The sequence below is a fragment of the Engystomops pustulosus genome, chromosome 7 (genome assembly GCF_040894005.1).
Source record: "Engystomops pustulosus chromosome 7, aEngPut4.maternal, whole genome shotgun sequence".
NCBI lineage: Eukaryota > Metazoa > Chordata > Amphibia > Anura > Leptodactylidae > Engystomops > Engystomops pustulosus.
Window position 1 is genome coordinate 178,660,801 of NC_092417.1, and position 19,958 is coordinate 178,680,758.

Genomic DNA, 19,958 nt, shown 5'->3' on the forward strand with positions numbered 1-19,958 from the left:
ATCTTGAAGAAGACCAAGACCACTATGATTCATCTTGGACAAAGATCACTAGGGTATATCTTGGAGAAGACCACTACAGCTCATCTTGGGGAAGATGGAGGATGGGAAGGCATGGAGAAGAACAGTATGCATCTCATTGGGATAAGATCACTATGGTTTCCATTAGAGGACACCACTATTGTTCCCAATGATGAAGACCATTATGTTTTCCACGTGAGAAGTCCCCTATCGTTCTCCAGGGATAAGATTGATAACTAGACTACTCATCGTCTTAGACCTTGACACTTCAAGTTGAAAGGAACAAAGAAGGCGGATGAAGGTCAACAAGATAGATGGAGATCACGTTGGCCATACACAGTAGATGATTATTGGCTGAATGTCAAGATTTGGGTGGGATTGTATGAAGGTCAACAAGATAGATGGAGACCACATTGGCTGTACACAGTAGATGATTATTGGGTGAATGTCAAGATTTGGGTGGGATTGTATGAAGGTCAACAAGATAGATGGAGACCACATTGGCTGTACACAGTAGATGATTATTGGCTGAATGTCAAGATTTGGGTGGGATTGGATGAAGGTCAACAAGATAGATGGAGATCACGTTGGACGTACACAGTAGACGATTATTGGGTGAATGTCAAGATTTGGGTGGGATTGGATGAAGGTCAACAAGATAGATGGAGATCACGTTGGACGTACACAGTAGACGATTATTGGATGGATGTCAAGATTTGGGTGGGATTGGATGAAGGTCAACAAGATAGATGGAGATCACGTTGGACGTACACAGTAGACGATTATTGGATGGATGTCAAGATTTGGGTGGGATTGGATGAAGGTCAACAAGATAAATGGAGATCACGTTGGACGTACACAGTAGACGATTATTGGGTGAATGTCAAGATTTGGGTGGGATTGTATGAAGGTCAACAAGATAGATGGAGATCACGTTGGACGTACACAGTAGACGATTATTGGATGGATGTCAAGATTTGGGTGGGATTGGATGAAGGTCAACAAGATAGATGGAGATCACGTTGGACTACACAGTAGACGATTATTGGATGGATGTCAAGATTTGGGTGGGATTGGATGAAGGTCAACAAGATAGATGGAGATCACGTTGGACGTACACAGTAGACGATTATTGGGTGAATGTCAAGATTTGGGTGGGATTGTATGAAGGTCAACAAGATAGATGGAGATCACGTTGGACGTACACAGTAGACGATTATTGGATGGATGTCAAGATTTGGGTGGGATTGTATGAAGGTCAACAAGATAGATGGAGATCACGTTGGACGTACACAGTAGACGATTATTGGGTGAATGTCAAGATTTGGGTGGGATTGTATGAAGGTCAACAAGATAGATGGAGATCATGTTGGACGTACACAGTAGATGATTATTGGGTGAATGTCAAGATTTGGTTGGGATTGGATGAAGGTCAACAAGATAGATGGAGATCACGTTGGACGTACACAGTAGATGATTATTGGGTGAATGTCAAGATTTGGGTGGGATCGGTTAACAATTTACCATGAACTGGGGCTTTCCTGATCCCTCATGGTAGATTTAAGGAGTAAAAACTATTGAGTCGTTGGATTTGAAGGCCACAAGTATTCGGGGAGACGGGTTATGGCCACCACCAGGTCTAACGATCTCATACAGGAAGATACAGAACATCAGGAGGCCACAATGACTCCACAGCATAGTATAGGAGTATAATAATAGCGCTATATTACCTGCATTGTAGTGATTGGCTGTGGCCACCGTCAGCTGATTCCGGCAAAAGGTTTTACCGTCATATAAGTCTACGGGACAAAATGGGGTCACAATCATGAATTTAAGGTTTAAGCTCAAACAGAAGACGGATGAAGGATTATGATTAACCAGAATATGAATTTTGTTACATATAATACATATGGAATGGAGTTAGATGGGATCTGACTACAGAAGGTGTGTTGTAGTCTGTAACCATGGAAACATACAGGTCTCCACAACAGCTGTAGACAACAAATGATGATCATTGTGACAATGGTAAAGTCTAGGTGCAAAGCTGGAACGTTAATTGCAAGAGTGGAACATTCCTTTAAGAAAAACAAACAAATGAAACGCAGGCGCGATCACTTACCGTCGTAGCTGTTCTCGTATAAGAAGGCGTCGTCTTTCCAGGGAATAATGGGACTTGGATCTAGGACAGACAGCACAGTCATTATCACTATGAGGGTCCTGGGCTGCAGCTGCTTTATAAATCTTTTAATAGCTTTTCACCAAACTTCTGGTCAAAAGTAGTTTCTCTATCTCACCCCAAGTGCTTGATTCCCATCAGTACAGGTCAGTACTGCTCTATAATGTCCTACAGGATCCTGCTGATGCTACTTGAGAAGAGCAGCACAGACAGACTGCTGCAGCTCTTAGTAGGTTTCTATCTCACCCCAAGTGCTTTATTCCCATCAGTACAGGTCAGTACTGCTCTATGATGTCCTACAGGATCCTGCTCATGCTATTTAGTATGAGAGGAGCAGCACAAGCACAGCCAGAGGCTGCTGCAGCTCTTAGTAAGTTTCTATCTCACCCCAAGTGCTTTATTCCCAATAGTACAGGTCAGTACTGCTCTATAATGTCATATAGGATCCTGCTCATGCTACTTAGTATGAATGGAGCAACACAGGAAAAGCCAGAGGCTGCTGCAGCTCTTAGTAAGTTTCTATCTCACCCCAAATGCTTTATTCCCATTAGTACAGGTCAGTACTGCTCTATAATGTCATATAGGATCCTGCTCATGCTACTTAGTATGAATGGAGCAACACAGGAAAAGCCAGAGGCTGCTGCAGCTCTTTGTAAGTTTCTATCTCACCCCAAGTGCTTTATTCCCATCAATACAGGTAAGTACTGCTGTATAATGTCCTATAGGATCCTGCTGATGCTTCTGATGATAGAGGAAATGCACAGATACAGAAAGAGGCTGCAGTAGATGATAGTAAGCTTCTATCTCACCCCAAGTGCTCATAGGTCAGTACTTCTCTATAATGTCCTGTATGACCCAGTTGCCTCTGGGTGAGAGATTTATACTGTATGGATCATATTCTTATCTACTTGTAGTGTATAGGAGACATCATAGCAGCCAGTCTCCAGCCACAGGACCATTCCAAGCAGCTGACAGAGGGGTCCTGAGTAGATCCCCTATGAATGGAAATCTCCCATCAGAATCCATCCTGATAAACCAGGGACATTACTCCTAGATCCAGGCACCAGGACAATGTCTTCTTATATGTGTTATCCATGTCCTCCATCCTTCTAAAATCAACTTTTACAATTATGCTAATGAGTATGAAGGGCCTACCTTAGCTCATCTGTGATCTGGCTTTACAGACTGTTACACTGTCTCACCTTCATCCTTGTTTCATCAGTGTAACAGCCTGCAAAGTTACAGTATGGTGGTGCTCTGGTAACACGCCCAATGCACTTCTAAATCATTAGCATAATTATTAAAGTTGATTTTAGAAGGGAGGAGGCCATAGATAACAAATATAGGAAGATACCAGAGTCCCGGTGCCTGGATCTATGAGTAATGTCACTGGGTTATCAGGATGGATTGTGATGGGAGATTGTGATTTTAATTAGTTTGTCCACTTTAATTTTTTTTATATAATTATATGCAGATTTTGTTAACAAAAGAAAAAAAATTACCTGTTTGCTCTGTTTTTATGACGACATTGAGGGACTGGAGCACCTGACTCCCATATTGACCTATGAGAGTAGAGAGAGGTCAGAGACATCTAGTACCTCCCAACCACCAGGGGTAATTATGTCATCAATGGATATTAATAGGGAGGCTGCTTAAAGGGATCATCCAGAAAAAATAATGAAGTATCTTGTCTGATAGTAGGATCTCTGCTGCCTGCAAGTGAGTGGAAACCTCCTCCTCTACATCCAAAGACTCAAAGCTGGAAAGGAAATCACTCGATACAATTCTGTCTGGTGAACTGAAGGACTTGGACTACAAGTTGCTACATTTTATCTACAATGGAGACATTGTAATAGAAAGTCTCAGGACAGTATTCAATCATTTAAAGGGCTTGTCCACCTTCTGTTTTGGTTGGAAGGGCCCCTAATAATAAGCTAATGACGAATACAACCCTAAGTGATTAGTTGCAATCTCTGGGAGAAGCCACAGCGAGTGCTCGGATTTTAAACAGCTCCCCCACAGGAGAAGCGAAGTATTACATGGTTGTCACTGAAACCAATAGATTGCTAGGTTCTCCGATGCTTGTAGCCCCTGGTGGGGTATATAAAAGTGGTTTTATAAACCAGACACCCCTTTAAGCCTCATTGGTCATGGAGGATGTGCCAGGCGTGTGCCGCTGCTCATAGTATTTGGTAAGTACATTGTATTTGTAATTTGCCAAGGAGGAAGTTTTAGTAAACTGAGCAGGAGAGATGCCAAGGAATAGGGAAGAAATCCATGGAGAAGGAAATGATGAATATCATTATTATCATTATTATTTAACCCTTCCAGTTGTGTCTCCTCAGTGCATCTGAAATTTGTATACAGCTCCAATGCAGAGCAATGTGTCTCCATACAGTTCTAGGTGACTACAGCTCTTCCCTTCCTCAGAGTCTTTCCTTCCTTCTGTCTTTTATATCTTGGTAAAACTCATTTGATAGGAGAGGAAGACACAGGGGGTAGAAAGATAGAAGGAAGTAGAACTAGAGAGTCAGACTACACAAGGGGTGGTTTGTAGTCTGTTACCATGGAGACACATTTATTATAAAGCTGGAGATACAAAATGCTAAGATATGTTGATGTTTTGCTATGTTGATTTCTTTTGTGCTATAATTTTTGATATTTTGGAGATGTATTGGGGCAATGACACATAAGTGGACAAATAAGTGAGTATATAAACCAGAGGATCCCCTGGTAGGGCAGTCCGAGGGCTCGTGGTCATACATTACCCATCCTTACATTCTCATATACAGTTCAGGTTTTCACCTTGCCACTTGAGTTGTTGAGTAATGTATAACCACCACCCATGGGACTGGCCCACCGTAGCATCGGAGGATCCTCTGGTAGGCCAGTCCCAAGGCTGCTGGTCATACATTACCCATCCTTATATTCTCATATACAGTCCAGGTTCTCACTGTGCTAATTGAGTTGTTGAGTAATATATGACCACCACGCATGGGACTGGGCCACCGTAGCATCAGAGGATCCCCTGGTAGGCCAGTCCCAAGGCTGCTGGTCATACATTACCCATCCTTATATTCTCATATACGGTCCAGGTTCTCACCATGCCACTAGAGTTGTTGAGTAATGTATGACTACCACCCATGGGACTGGCCCACCGAAGCATCAGAGGATCCCCTGGTAGGACAGTCCCAAGGCTGCTGGTCATACATTACCCATCCTTATATTCTCATATACGGTCCAGGTTCTCACCATGCCACTTGAGATTTTGCACGTTGCTGTACAGGATATGTCCGACTGCCCCCGCGGCCTGGGTGAAGTCCTGCAGGGTCATGCTGCACAGACGTTCCCCGGTGATGTCGAACTCCTGGAACGGGATACAACTGGCGTCCAGCTGATTGGTGTCCACGAACTGCTGCAGCCAATCCCAGACCTGATACTTGCTCCAGTACTGAGGGTGTATGTCGTGCCACTGACCCGCGAAGAATCCTGCCAAGACACAGCACACGTCATTCCCCGCACAGGTACACGCACTCCTGGCACCGGCCACAGCTGTTATAGAAGCAGCTGGCACCGGAAAATGGGAAACAGACAACTTTGTTTGTGAAGGGAGTAAAACTCAGACTATTAATTGCTTCCTGCCGGATACTTGTCGTTTTTCCTCATCCCGTGTATACTTTCTCCATTGCTAATTAGAATACAATTGGCAGTTAATAGTTATACATTGTTGACAATTAAGTGGGTTGTCCCTAAAAGGGCCCATGGACATCATGGAGGGGCCTCGCTCAGGACTTTACCTAAAGTTACATCTGCTCAGAATTCACCGTGATCATATGTCAATCATTTCCCTTCACCATGTGTAATATCTCGGGGGGGGGGGGGCTGCATCTAGAGGGTCTGGACTGGGACCTGTATTTAGAGGGTCTGGACTGGGACCTGTATTTAGAGGGTCTGGACTGGGACCTGTATTTAGAGGGTCTGGACTGGGACCTGCATTTAGAGAGTCTGGGCTGCGATATGTATTTAGAGGGTCTGGGCTGGGACCTGGAATTAGAGGGTCTGGACTGGGACCTGTATTTAGAGGGTCTGGGCTGGGACCTGGAATTAGAGGGTCTGGGCTGGGACCTGGAATTAGAGGGTCTGGACTGGGACCTGTAATTAGAGGGTCTGGACTGGGACCTGTATTTAGAGGGTCTGGACTGGGACCTGTATTTAGAGGGTCTGGGCTGGGACCTGGAATTAGAGGGTCTGGGCTGGGACCTGGAATTAGAGGGTCTGGACTGGGACCTGTAATTAGAGGGTCTGGACTGGGACCTGTATTTAGAGGGTCTGGACTGGGACCTGTATTTAGAGGGTCTGGGCTTGGACCTGCATTTAGAGGGTCTGGGCTGGGACCGGCATTTAGACGGTCTGGACTGGGACCTGTATTTAGACGGTCTGGACTGGGACCTGTATTTAGAGGGTCTGGACTGGAACCTGTATTTAGAGGGTCTGGGCTGGGACCTGTATTTAGAGGGTCTGGGCTGGGACCTGTATTTAGAGGGTCTGGGCTGGGACCGGCATTTAGAGGGTCTGGGCTGGGACCTGTATTTAGAGGGTCTGGGCTGGGATCTGTATTTAGAGGGTCTGGGCTGGGACCTGTATTTAGAGGGTCTGGGCTGGGACCTGTATTTAGAGGGTCTGGACTGGGACCTGTATTTAGAGGGTCTGGACTGGGACCTGTATTTAGAGGGTCTGGGCTTGGACCTGCATTTAGAGGGTCTGGGCTGGGACCGGCATTTAGAGGGTCTGGACTGGGACCTGTATTTAGAGGGTCTGGACTGGGACCTGTATTTAGAGGGTCTGGACTGGAACCTGTATTTAGAGGGTCTGGGCTGGGACCGGCATTTAGAGGGTCTGGGCTGGGACCTGTATTTAGAGGGTCTGGGCTGGGATCTGTATTTAGAGGGTCTGGGCTGGGACCTGTATTTAGAGGGTCTGGGCTGGGACCTGTATTTAGAGGGTCTGGGATGGGACCTGTATTTAGAGGGTCTGGGCTGGGACCGGCATTTAGAGGGTCTGGGCTGGGACCTGTATTTAGAGGGTCTGGGCTGGGATCTGTATTTAGAGGGTCTGGGCTGGGACCTGTATTTAGAGGGTCTGGGCTGGGACCTGTATTTAGAGGGTCTGGGCTGGGACCTGTATTTAGAGGGTCTGGGCTGGGATCTGTATTTAGAGGGTCTGGGCTGGGATCTGTATTTAGAGGGTCTGGGCTGGGACCTGTATTTAGAGGGTCTGGACTGGGACCTGTATTTAGAGGGTCTGGGCTGGGACCTGTATTTAGAGGGTCTGGGCTGGGACCTGTATTTAGAGGGTCTGGGCTGGGACCGGCATTTAGAGGGTCTGGGCTGGGACCTGTATTTAGAGGGTCTGGGCTGGGATCTGTATTTAGAGGGTCTGGGCTGGGACCTGTATTTAGAGGGTCTGGGCTGGGACCTGTATTTAGAGGGTCTGGGCTGGGACCTGTATTTAGAGGGTCTGGGCTGGGATCTGTATTTAGAGGGTCTGGGCTGAGACCTGGAATTAGAGGGGGGGTGTCTGGGATATGTATTTGGAGGGTCTGGGCTGAGACCTGGAATTAGAGGGTCTGGGCTGGGACCTGTATTTAGAGGGTCTGGGCTGGGATCTGTATTTAGAGGGTCTGGGCTGAGACCTGGAATTAGAGGGTCTGGGCTGGGATCTGTATTTAGAGGGTCTGGGCTGAGACCTGTATTTAGAGGGTCTGGGCTGGGATCTGTATTTAGAGGGTCTGGGCTGAGACCTGGAATTAGAGGGTCTGGGCTGGGACCTGTATTTAGAGGGTCTGGGCTGGGACCTGTATTTAGAGGGTCTGGGCTGGGATCTGTATTTAGAGGGTCTGGGCTGAGACCTGGAATTAGAGGGGGGGTGTCTGGGATATGTATTTGGAGGGTCTGGGCTGAGACCTGGAATTAGAGGGTCTGGGCTGAGACCTGGAATTAGAGGGTCTGGGCTGGGATCTGTATTTAGAGGGTCTGGGCTGAGACCTGGAATTAGAGGGGGGTGTCTGGGATATGTATTTGGAGTCTGGGGTCTATTTCCTGGGGTCTGGGGCCAGTTCTTGGTGGAAGGTTTTGGTGATAATCACTACGGAAGGACTGGTCCAGGGTTTGGGAAACTGTTTGGAACGTTTGGGTCTGGGGTCTATTTTCTTCCATACCATATAAGGATTCTCCATACAAAGAACACACACTACAACTCCCATCGTACCCTGACAGCTCCATTCTGGTAGTCATACTGTTACAGCGCCACTTACCATCACACGTGGGGTAGGTAGCAGTCCAGGCCGGCTGATGGGAGTGGGAGTTTGCACTTGGATTAATATTCATAATGTTGTTTCCTTGTAAAATCATGATCTGTAGGAGAAGAAGAAGAAGAAATATCAGACAATTGTAGGATATTATCAGTGTGTGGAGAATATTGCAGTTCAGCTTCAGGCTGCAGTACCAGATGTGGCCTGGATAGAAGGGGGGCGCTGTTTCTACAAATATGTGAGCTTATATCTTATCTTATGTAAATGTCCCGATCTATAGACTGTAAACAGGCGAAATACTTTCACTTTCACTAGAGACAAAGGTCACGCGGTGGCGTCTATAGCATCAGCAGGTTACAGCTTGTACATAACTGGTGGGGCAGGAAACAAGCCATAAAATCCTAACTGTAAAGGGGCAGAGACATTTAACACATTACTGCCCAATACTAGCAGGAGAGGAGGAGAAGGAATGCTGGGAGTAGTAGTTCTGGTGCAGTAGAGGTTGAGGACCTTAGGCAGGTGCCTACATGGCCTTGATGGATACGTGTGCTGTGATTGGGTAGATAGGGTCAGGGCTGTTCCTCGTTAGACATGTCGTTAGGTCCTGTGTCTGGAAACGTAATTTTATTATCAATAACGGAAGAAACGCTGCAGAAATAATCATCTTTTTATGGATATGCAAATTAGCTTGCAAGTGCACTGGGGGCGGGGTCAGTTTGTCACACACGAGTGTTGTTGCTTTCACCCAGAATCAAGGACGGACCAGGATCAACAACCCTGAGGTCACGACAGCCCCTGGGGAAACCATATAAGTTAGCCCCGCCCCCAGTGCACTTATCCGTATTCTTCACTTTTCGATTTGTTACAATTATTCGTTTGGAATTCCCTTGACTATAGTCACAGCGGGGACGATTGTGCCCCCCCAGGGGTCAGGACGCACCCGGAGCCCTGGTTACATTTTATAACTTCCGGATTCCATATCTATGTTTGTAATCTGAACCCTGAGTGTAAATCGTATAAGTTTAACGAATCTTCATACCTCGCCCCGAGCTGCCGGGCAACGCGCTTCATACAACAGCCGCCCCTCCCCCGCCCTATATAATATTTACAATGTATAGTAATAATAACCCATAACACCACAGCCTGACATCCACAATACCGTAAGGGTTGTCATAGGGAACAGATTTATCACTAGGAAGATGACAGATAGTGAATACCCCGAGGATAAGCGAAGGAATGAAATACACAAAAGACACAATAATAACCCCATACAATATAAAATACATATAAGAGAGGGAGGAGCTGGGGTCAGAGGGTCACGACCTCTATAAAGGTCACGGACTTCATACACAATGGGGATTTATTGAGCTTTTTCCTGCAAATCGTAGAATAAAAAAATACAACAAAATCGCTGGATTTACTGGTCCTGCAATACAGGACACTGGCTGCAGAGGGGACAGAGCACAGCAGTGTAAGGATACCCCGCATGAAAGCTACAATCCAGGTCTGATTAAACATCTCTCCACGGGCAATACCTAATCCTGGCTGCACAGAGCACAACAATGTGAGGACACACCCCCAGTGCACTTGGAAAAAATCACAAACCTGGAATATAAATCCATATATCACAGTTCTTCTGCTACTAACAACATACACAAAGGTCTGATTACACATCTCTCCAGGGTCAATACATAACACTGTCTGCAGAGAGCACAGAGCACAGCAGTGTGAGGTCTGATTACACATCTCTCCAGGGACAGTACATAACACTGGCTGCAGAGAGCACAGAGCACAGCAGTGTGAGGTCTGATTACACATCTCTACAGGGACAATACATAACACTGGCTGCAGAGAGCACAGAGCACAGCAGTGTGAGGTCTGATTACACATCTCTCCAGGGACAATACATAACACTGGCTGCAGAGAGCACAGAGCACAGCAGTGTGAGGTCTGATTACACATCTCTCCAGGGACAATACATAACACTGGCTGCAGAGAGCACAGAGCACAGCAGTGTGAGGTCTGATTACACATCTCTCCAGGGACAATACATAACACTGGCTGCAGAGAGCTCAGAGCACAGCAGTGTGAGGTCTGATTACACATCTCTCCAGGGACAATACATATCACTGGCTGCAGAGAGCACAGAGCACAGCAGTGTGAGGTCTGATTACACATCTCTCCAGGGACAACACATAACACTGGCTGCAGAGAGCACAGAGCACAGCAGTGTGAGGTCTGATTACACATCTCTCCAGGGACAATGCATAACACTGGCTGCAGAGAGCACAGAACACAGCAGTGTGAGGTCTGATTACACATCTCTCCAGGAACAATACATAACACTGGCTGCACAGAGCACAGCAGTGTGAGGTCTGATTACACATCTCTCCAGGGACAATACATAACACTGGCTGCACAGAGCACAGCAGTGTGAGGTCTGATTACACATCTCTCCAGGGACAATACATAACACTGGCTGCAGAGAGCACAGAGCACAGCAGTGTGAGGTCTGATCACACATCTGTCCAGGGACAATACATAACACTGGCTGCAGAGAGCACAGAGCACAGCAGTGTGAGGTCTGATTACACATCTCTCCAGGGACAATACATAGCACTGGCTGCAGAGAGCACAGAGCACAGCAGTGTGAGGTCTGATTACACATCTCTCCAGGGACAGTACATAACACTGGCTGCAGAGAGCACAGAGCACAGCAGTGTGAGGTCTGATTACACATCTCTCCAGGGACAATACATAACACTGGCTGCAGAGAGCACAGAGCACAGCAGTGTGAGGTCTGATTACATATCTCTCCAGGGACAATACATAACACTGGCTGCAGAGAGCACAGAGCACAGCAGTGTGAGGTGTGATTACACATCTCTCCAGGGACAATACATAACAATGGCTGCAGAGTGCACAGAGCACAGCAGTGTGAGGTCTGATTACGCATCTCTCCAGGGACAATACATAACACTGGCTGCAGAGAGCACAGAGCACAGCAGTGTGAGGTCTGATTACACATCTCTCCAGGGACAATACATAACACTGGCTGCAGAGAGCACAGAGCACAGCAGTGTGAGGTCTGATTACACATCTCTCCAGGGACAATACATAACACTGGCTGCAGAGAGCACAGAGCACAGCAGTGTGAGGTCTGATTACATATCTCTCCAGGGACAATACATAACACTGGCTGCAGAGAGCACAGAGCACAGCAGTGTGAGGTGTGATTACACATCTCTCCAGGGACAATACATAACAATGGCTGCAGAGTGCACAGAGCACAGCAGTGTGAGGTCTGATTACACATCACTCCAGGGACAATACATAACACTGGCTGCAGTCTATATGGTTACACCTGCTGATAGGTTCCCTTTAAACCTAACTAAAGCAAAGTACATCGCTCCGTGCTTATATTTGGTAAGTGGAAGGTTGCACAATGATGATGCAATGCGCTCGGGTGTTACATGCAGGTATCTGTGTGTCGGTGGGGGGCTGGTGCTGCGGCTATGACCCCCTGGTGCCGGCTCCTGGTTGCAGGGTGATGAGTTTGTGTTGGCAGCGCTCGCCCTCTGCACCTGTTCTGATATTATCTGCTGGAGACTTTGATTTGCAGCAGAATAAACACACAATACAAAGAATGGCATCTGCCCGAGCGGCAACAACACCTCCCCACAGGCCAGCAGCTCCATCACCACCAGCACTGCCTGTATCCCCAGTAACGCCTGCCATTAACCCCTTGTACGCCAATTGTGTTGATGAATCCAGAGGCTAACAATAGGGGTATAGAGGGGGCAACTAGGCAGCTGTCCAAAGGCTCCACACTCTAATGTATAGATGACATATATTATCTGCTGTCACCTTCGCTTCCTCTTTGTGATTCCCCTCCGCTTGGCATCTGCAATATCCCTGCGAGCGGAGAACTCGTGGTCACTGACTGTGAGCCAATACTAAAGAGTCCGCAGAGATTCCTGGAAATAAGGGCAACAAAAAATTGGCTAAAGTTGCAAACCACAATGGATAGGACACTATGTACAATCTGCTCTGCTCCTCCTGCTCTATAACATGCTGCCTGCAGATAGGACACTATGTACAATCTGCTCAGCCCCTCCTGCTCTATAACATGCTGCCTGCAGATAGGACACTATGTACAATGTGCTCAGCTCCTCCTGCTCTATAACATGCTGCCTGCAGATAGGACACTATGTACAATCTGCTCAGCTCCTCCTGCTCTATAACATGCTGCCTGCAGATAGGACACTATGTACAATCTGCTCAGCTCTTCCTGCTCTATAACATGCTGCCTGCAGATAGGACACTATATACAATGTGCTCAGCTCCTCCTGCTCTATAACATGCTGCCTGCAGATAGGACACTATGTACAATCTGCTCAGCCCCTCCTGCTCTATAACATGCTGGCTGCAGATAGGACACTATGTACAATCTGCTCTGCTCCTCCTGCTCTATAACGTGCTGCCTGCAGATAGGACACTATGTACAATGTGCTCAGCTCCTCCTGCTCTATAACATGCTGCCTGCAGATAGGATACTATGTATAATCTGTTCAGCTCCTCCTGCTCTATAACATGCTGCCTGCAGATAGGACACTATGTACAATCTGCTCAGCTCCTCCTGCTCTATAACATGCTGCCTGCAGATAGGACACTATGTACAATCTGCTCAGCCCCTCCTGCTCTATAACATGCTGCCTGCAGATAGGACACTATGTACAATCTGCTCAGCCCCTCCTGCTCTATAACATGCTGCCTGCAGATAGGACACTATGTACAATCTGCTCAGCCCCTCCTGCTCTATAACATGCTGGCTGCAGATAGGACACTATATACAATCTGCTCAGCTCCTCCTGCTCTATAACATGCAACCTGCAGATAGGACACTATGTACAATGTGCTCAGCTCCTCCTGCTCTATAACATGCTGCCTGCAGATAGGACACTATGTACAATCTGCTCAGCCCCTCCTGCTCTATAACATGCTGCCTGCAGATAGGACACTATGTACAATCTGCTCAGCCCCTCCTGCTCTATAACATGCTGGCTGCAGATAGGACACTATGTACAATCTGCTCAGCTCCTCCTGCTCTATAACATACTGCCTGCAGATAGGACACCATGTATAATCTGCTCAGCTCCTCCTGCTCTATAACATGCTGCCTGCAGATAGGACACTATGTACAATCTGCTCAGCTCCTCCTGCTCTATAACATGCAACCTGCAGATAGGACACTATGTACAATGTGCTCAGCTCCTCCTGCTCTATAACATGCTGCCTGCAGATAGGACACTATGTACAATCTGCTCAGCCCCTCCTGCTCTATAACATGCTGCCTGCAGATAGGACACTATGTACAATCTGCTCAGCCCCTCCTGCTCTATAACATGCTGGCTGCAGATAGGACACTATATACAATCTGCTCAGCTCCTCCTGCTCTATAACATGCTGCCTGCAGATAGGACACTATGTACAATCTGCTCAGCTCCTCCTGCTCTATAACATGCAACCTGCAGATAGGACACTATGTACAATCTGCTCAGCTCCTCCTGCTCTATAACATACTGCCTGCAGATAGGACACCATGTATAATCTGCTCAGCTCCTCCTGCTCTATAACATGCTGCCTGCAGATAGGACACTATGTACAATCTGCTCAGCTCCTCCTGCTCTATAACATGCTGCCTGCAGATAGGACACTATGTACAATCTGCTCAGCTCCTCCTGCTCTATAACATGCTGCCTGCATACAGGATACTATGTACAATCTGCTCAGCTCCTCCTGCTCTATAACATGCTGCCTGCAGATAGGACACTATGTACAATCTGCTCAGCTCCTCCTGCTCTATAACATGCTGCCTGCAGATAGGACCCATTTATACCCCTTTTAGCACTGGATCTGTCCCAGGGTCTGTAATGATGATCTCATATTGGGTGATGGTGGTGACTGCTTCGAGTTATTAGTCCACCTGCTCTATAGTGTTTTCTTTAGGGTGTAGATGAACAATCCTGTTTTTCCACACGTAGAATGTTTTTATTGTTATCACAATGGAGCAGATTATACAAAAACCTTAAGAAACTCTAGTCGGGACTTGGCTCAGCTCCAAGGTGATGGAACGAGTCCTGTGCCTTATCCTGGTGTGACCCCTCGTCCCCAGGAGTCACTGCATCTTTATGACCTGAGTCTGGAGCTCCCACCATGAGTAAGGGGCCATTATTTGTACTGGATGTGTTCATCCAGGATAGACGTATGTTACATGGAGCCCGCGGAGGTAGATCTCAGGACAAGGAGTCAGTTCAGGACTCATGAGGTCTCCCAGCACCTTCCTCCGATGTTCCTCCGTATTAGTCTACCTGCAGTAGATATGATAGAGCTGAAGGTCCACCATTGAGTTAGGAATCATTGGTCATGAGGCTCCACCCAAAATCCAAAATACTAAGTAGGTATCTCAATCATCTGACCTTGGTGGTGCCACTCATGGACGTCATTCACATCAACCCACACCAAGACATTGACCTTCCTACTATATAGGAGATGCAGTAGGATAGGATTTTCACCTCTGGTTAGAGCTTCTAACTGCTGTTTGCATAAGGACCCTCAAAACTTCAGATGATGCTTCTAAGGACCCTTAGAACGCTGATTGCAAGAGGAGAAAATTCAGCCTCAAGCTAGTTAAAGGGTCTCCACCGTCAAGGGTTGTCACCTTAGGTTAAGATCTGTTACTTACCCTAAAACCTTCAGACTATGTTTCTTGCAGGAGGAGAAGACCCAGAACCAAACTAGGTTGAGTTTCTGTGCCTTCTAAAGGCTTACAGTACCACCTTAGGTCAGCAGCTTTATGTATAAGGACCATTAGACTATGCTGATTGGAAGAGGAGAACACAGAACAAAACTAGTTAAAGTGTCTGCACCAACAAGGCAAGAGGAGAAGACCTATAACCAGACTAGGTTACGTTTCTAAAGAGTTGCCACTAGAGATGAGCAGACCCAATGGTTGGGATTAGGTTTGGGTTTGGATCACCTGACCTGGACATACTGCACCTCATTTCAGCATTAAGGTATCCCCCAATCATAGCCACAGCTAGTTGCTAGAAGCTTCAGTTTGCCGCGCTGGCCACCAATCGGACAATATGTCTGGGTCAGGTGCCCAAACCCAAATCCAGTCCCAACCAAAGAATCTGCTCACCTCTAGTTACCACCTTAGGTTAGAACCTATTTGTAGAAGGATCCATGGGCTATGTTGATTACAAGCGGTGAAGACCCAGAACCAAACTAGGTCTTGTTTCAGCACCATTGAAAGGGTTGCCCCCTTAGGCTAGGGCATTGGACCCTTAGAACCTTCAGGTATGGTTTTCCAAGAGGGAAAGACCCAGAAGCAACATTACAGGTCCTCTTGGAATGAGACCTACAAAGTTTGCTAGAGGGGGAGACCCACAACCATAATGGGTATCATCAGGCATTGGGGAGGGTCTCGGGGGTCAAAGGTAGGTAATCCCGAGGCACATTGGGTCCAGTTACTTATCAGCCTCTGTGTTTTTCCACTAGAGCTTAAGATCTTCCAGCTTCACTGACACAAGAATAACAGACAGGAGAAGAGCCCGCGCCGTGCCAAGAGGATCAGAGCAAACCTTGTGTACAATGGGAGGACACCCCACTAAAGCGCAAGGTAAACAGCTAAACCCATGGCAAACACAGGGCTCAACACCAGCCATGGCAGGTAGACTGGCGCATTAAGTGCACATCGCCTCCCCGGGTGACATTTCTGGAGAAGATAAGATGTCGATGAAGTGAGAGAGTTAAAAATACAAAACACACAAATCAGCGATGTGTTCACGTTCCAGGGAAATAGATGAGTGTGTACAATCCCTTCCACAGAAACTCACCGGAAGGTTTCTCATCTGCATCTCTAGTGTGTGGGAGGGTTGTCTCCTGTGTGGGAACACAAGTGGTGAAGGACTTGATCAGTGGTTGGTATGTCCCACAGGAAGAACAGAGAAGTCTCTTGGAGAACCTCAAAGGTGTAGCTGGTGCACACAGGTTACAACGTAACTTTGAGGTCCTCGGTCCCCTTTGTAGAGGAACCAATTTTTTATAGTGGGATCTTTTGGGTGGAACCCAAATCCGATCCCAGCCAAAGGGTCTACTCACCTCTAGTTGCAACCTTAGGTTAGAGCCTTAAACTATGCTGATTGCAAGCGGAGAAGACCCAGAACCAAACTAGGTCACGTTTCTGTACCATCTAAACGGTTGCCCCCTTAAGGCTGGGTCATTGGACCCTTTAAACCTCCAGCTATGCTTCTTCCAAGAGGAAAAGACCCACAACCAACGTTGTGGGTCCTCTTGGAGGACCTCAAATATCTAGCTGGATCAGACATATCACAATGTTACTTTGAGGTCCTCGGTCCTCTTTGTAGAGGAACCAATTTTTATAGTGGGATCTTTTGGGTGGAACCCAAATCCGATCCCAACCAACGGGTCTACTCACCTCTAGTTGCAACCTTAGGTTAGAGCCTTAGACTATGCTGATTGCAAGCAGAGAAGACCCAGAACCAAACTAGGTCACGTTTCTGTACCATCTAAAGGGTTTCCCCCTTAAGGCTGGGGCATTGGACCCTTTAAACCTCCAGCTATGCTTCTTCCAAGAGGGAAGGACCCACAATCAATGTTACCGTTCCTCTTGGACGACCTCAAATATCTAGCTGGATCAGACATATCACAATGTAACTTTGAGGTCCTCAGTCCTCTTTGTAGCGGAACCAATTTTTATAGTGGGATCTTTAAGGTGGAACCCAAATCCAATCCCTAACAAAGGGTCCGCTCACCTCTAGTTGTAACCTTAGGTTAGAGCCTTAGGATATGCTGACTGCAAACGGAGAAGACCCAGAACCAAACTAGGTCACGTCTTCACCATCTAAAGGCTTGCCCCCTTAAGGCTGGGGCATTGGACCCTTTAAACCTCCAGCTATGCTTCTGGATTCTATGGATTCTCTTGGAGGACCTCAAATATCTAGCTGGATCAGACATATCGCAATGTTACTTTGAGGTCCTCGGTCCTCTTTGTAGAGGATCCAATTTTTATAGAGGAATTTTTTGGGTCCCTTTAAGCACTGGGGTCCAAGTGAAGTCTACAGCCTCTATAGCTACTGCGACTAACCTTTACAGAAAGAGACAGCTCTCCATTCTGTGATTAAAGGGCACCTCTAGCTGAGATATGACATTGTGAATCACATTTCCTAAAAAAAATCCTGTGACCTAAGCAATTTTTATAACCATCTTACTTAATAGTATAAAAACTACCCAAATGGCTGTCAAAACCACCATGGGTAGCTGATAGGACCTGCCACCTCACTACTTTTGCCCATGGCTAATCATGTTAGGATTTACTAAGAGATCTCATTGGTTTTCACCCTTTAACCCTATTACAGGGATTTTGGGAGACCTCCGGGTTGCTACCTCTTGAAATGCATGGAATTGGCAATTGGCAAAGCACCAGGGGAGAGGCAATGGTGTAGGTCGAGGTCAGGGCTGGTGGAGTGTAGAGACAAGCCACACGGTGGCGGAGTGAGTAGCACTTCTGCCTTGAAGCACTGGGGTCCTGGGTTCGAATCCCACTCAGGTCAACATCTGCAAAGAGTTTGTATGTTCTCTCCGTGTTTGCGTGGGTTTCCTCCGGGTACTCCGGTTTCCTCCCACACTCCAAAACATACTGTTAGGCTGTTTAGATTGTGAGCCCCATGGGGACAGGGACCAATTTGACATGCTTGTGCAGCGCTGCGTAATCTGTGTGCGCTATATAAATAAAGAATAATTATTATTAAGCCAAGGTCAAAACTAAAAACTGGCATGGAGGAGTGGAGAACCTAAAACCAATACTGAGCTGACACCAGGCAGAGGGTGAGAGCTAAAATATGTGGGTCTGATTGGGCCGGGGACAGATTAGCGAATCGTATAGAAGCAAGTGGTGGCCGGAAGGTCTAAATGGAGAAGAATGGGAAACTCTTGGAGGAGACAGAGCTGAATCGGTGGCCATGCCCACTAAGCCACATGGTGTCCAAGAATAACATAGGGAGGATGGAGCCAGAACATATCATATGGATCAGGTAATATCTAAACTTCATCCGCAGCAGAAAGGGACAAGGCAGAAGTCCAGCATCATCTACAGAACACAAGACTAGGAATATCCTCCCCTTCCCAGTCATCAGAAAACTACAAGAGACAGAAGTGAAATCAGACATTATTATCACATCGATAGGTGAGAATTCCCTCCAAAAAGTCAAGAACAATGGAAATTCCCTTCAATGGGAAAAACTGAAGTCATAAACGTCACCATAAAATCCCAAAATAATTCAAAACCCCAATAACACTGAGGCAGATGACGGGGCGGCGACCAGGAAGAAGCGGCAGCGCGGAGCGGATTTACATACTGTATGTGGGCGGTTTACTACTACAGGACATGAATTCCTTCTTTTTATACATTTATGGGGTTTTCTCTAGATTATAGATAAGAGATGAAGCGTCTGAGCTTTATGGTCCTGCGTCCCTTCTGCGTAATGACTCGTTTTCGGGAATTTTCAGACACATATTTAAAGGACTTGGATCAAGTCATCCGACTACCAGGACCCCCCTTATCCCAGAACCTGGGTCCTGTTTCTAGGGGTAGGTTGAGCTTTGAGAATGGGACTGCTAGAGACAGCTATCCCTTACAGGTATTGAATGGAGGGCAAGTGCACCTGCCCCACCTGCTCCCCCCCCCCCCCCCCTCCTGGGGGTACAAGATTCTTGTAATGAGTGTACAACCCCTTTTTGTTAATAGGGTCTACTGACTGTAAGGGACCATCATTTTTCGGGATGAAAACATAGCAGTGTTAGCTTTTCCCTGCAGCGCCCCCAAAGGGGAAACAAAGCATTACACAATGTCATGCAGCGCCCCAAGAGGGGAAACAAAGCATTACACAATGTCATGCAGCGCCCCAAGAGGGGAAACAAAGCATTACACAATGTCATGGAGGTCTTCATGCTCTCATGGGATAACGTAGTTATGATGGGGTCAATCATTATTCTCATAATACGGAATGTGGTGGATACAATGTAAATGTTAAGTTACTTTCCCTTTAAGAGTCCACAAAAGTAGCCAAAAATGTAGAAATGAAGGTTTTACAAGTGTCCATGACGCCGTGTGGTGCCCCCTTCCCTTACCATGCCCCAGACAATAATTTGGGGAATTTTCAGTCGGTAACGCAGGTTCCCTCAGTGCTGGAAGGTTTTACGTCCACAACTTCCCGTCTGGCTGCGGCTGAATGACGAGAGTTACGACATTGTCCGTCTCTTCTCAGATTCCCTCATTTCATTCATCAGATTTCTGCCCCTTGTATCCCAATAGATATTTCCACATCTTCTAGGAATCCCCCCCCCCTGGGGTATGAGATGAATGCACAT

The 19,958-nt window shown here is 46.9% G+C and overlaps 1 protein-coding gene across 3 annotated transcripts in view; it reads right to left on the reverse strand.

Moving 5' to 3' along the window:
• The window catches only part of EHF (ETS homologous factor), a 57,774-nt gene that overhangs the window by 19,239 nt on the left and 18,577 nt on the right, over nucleotides 1–19,958 (reverse strand). For all 3 annotated transcript variants that reach the window (XM_072119063.1, XM_072119062.1, XM_072119064.1), the window contains 5 exons: nucleotides 8,508–8,607; nucleotides 5,447–5,683; nucleotides 3,697–3,756; nucleotides 2,138–2,197; nucleotides 1,749–1,817 (listed from right to left, as the gene is read on the reverse strand). In XM_072119063.1, the coding sequence (XP_071975164.1) occupies nucleotides 1,749–1,817; nucleotides 2,138–2,197; nucleotides 3,697–3,756; nucleotides 5,447–5,683; nucleotides 8,508–8,604 (523 nt within the window). In that variant the 5' untranslated portion in view covers nucleotides 8,605–8,607. The remainder of the gene's footprint in view (nucleotides 1–1,748; nucleotides 1,818–2,137; nucleotides 2,198–3,696; nucleotides 3,757–5,446; nucleotides 5,684–8,507; nucleotides 8,608–19,958) is intronic.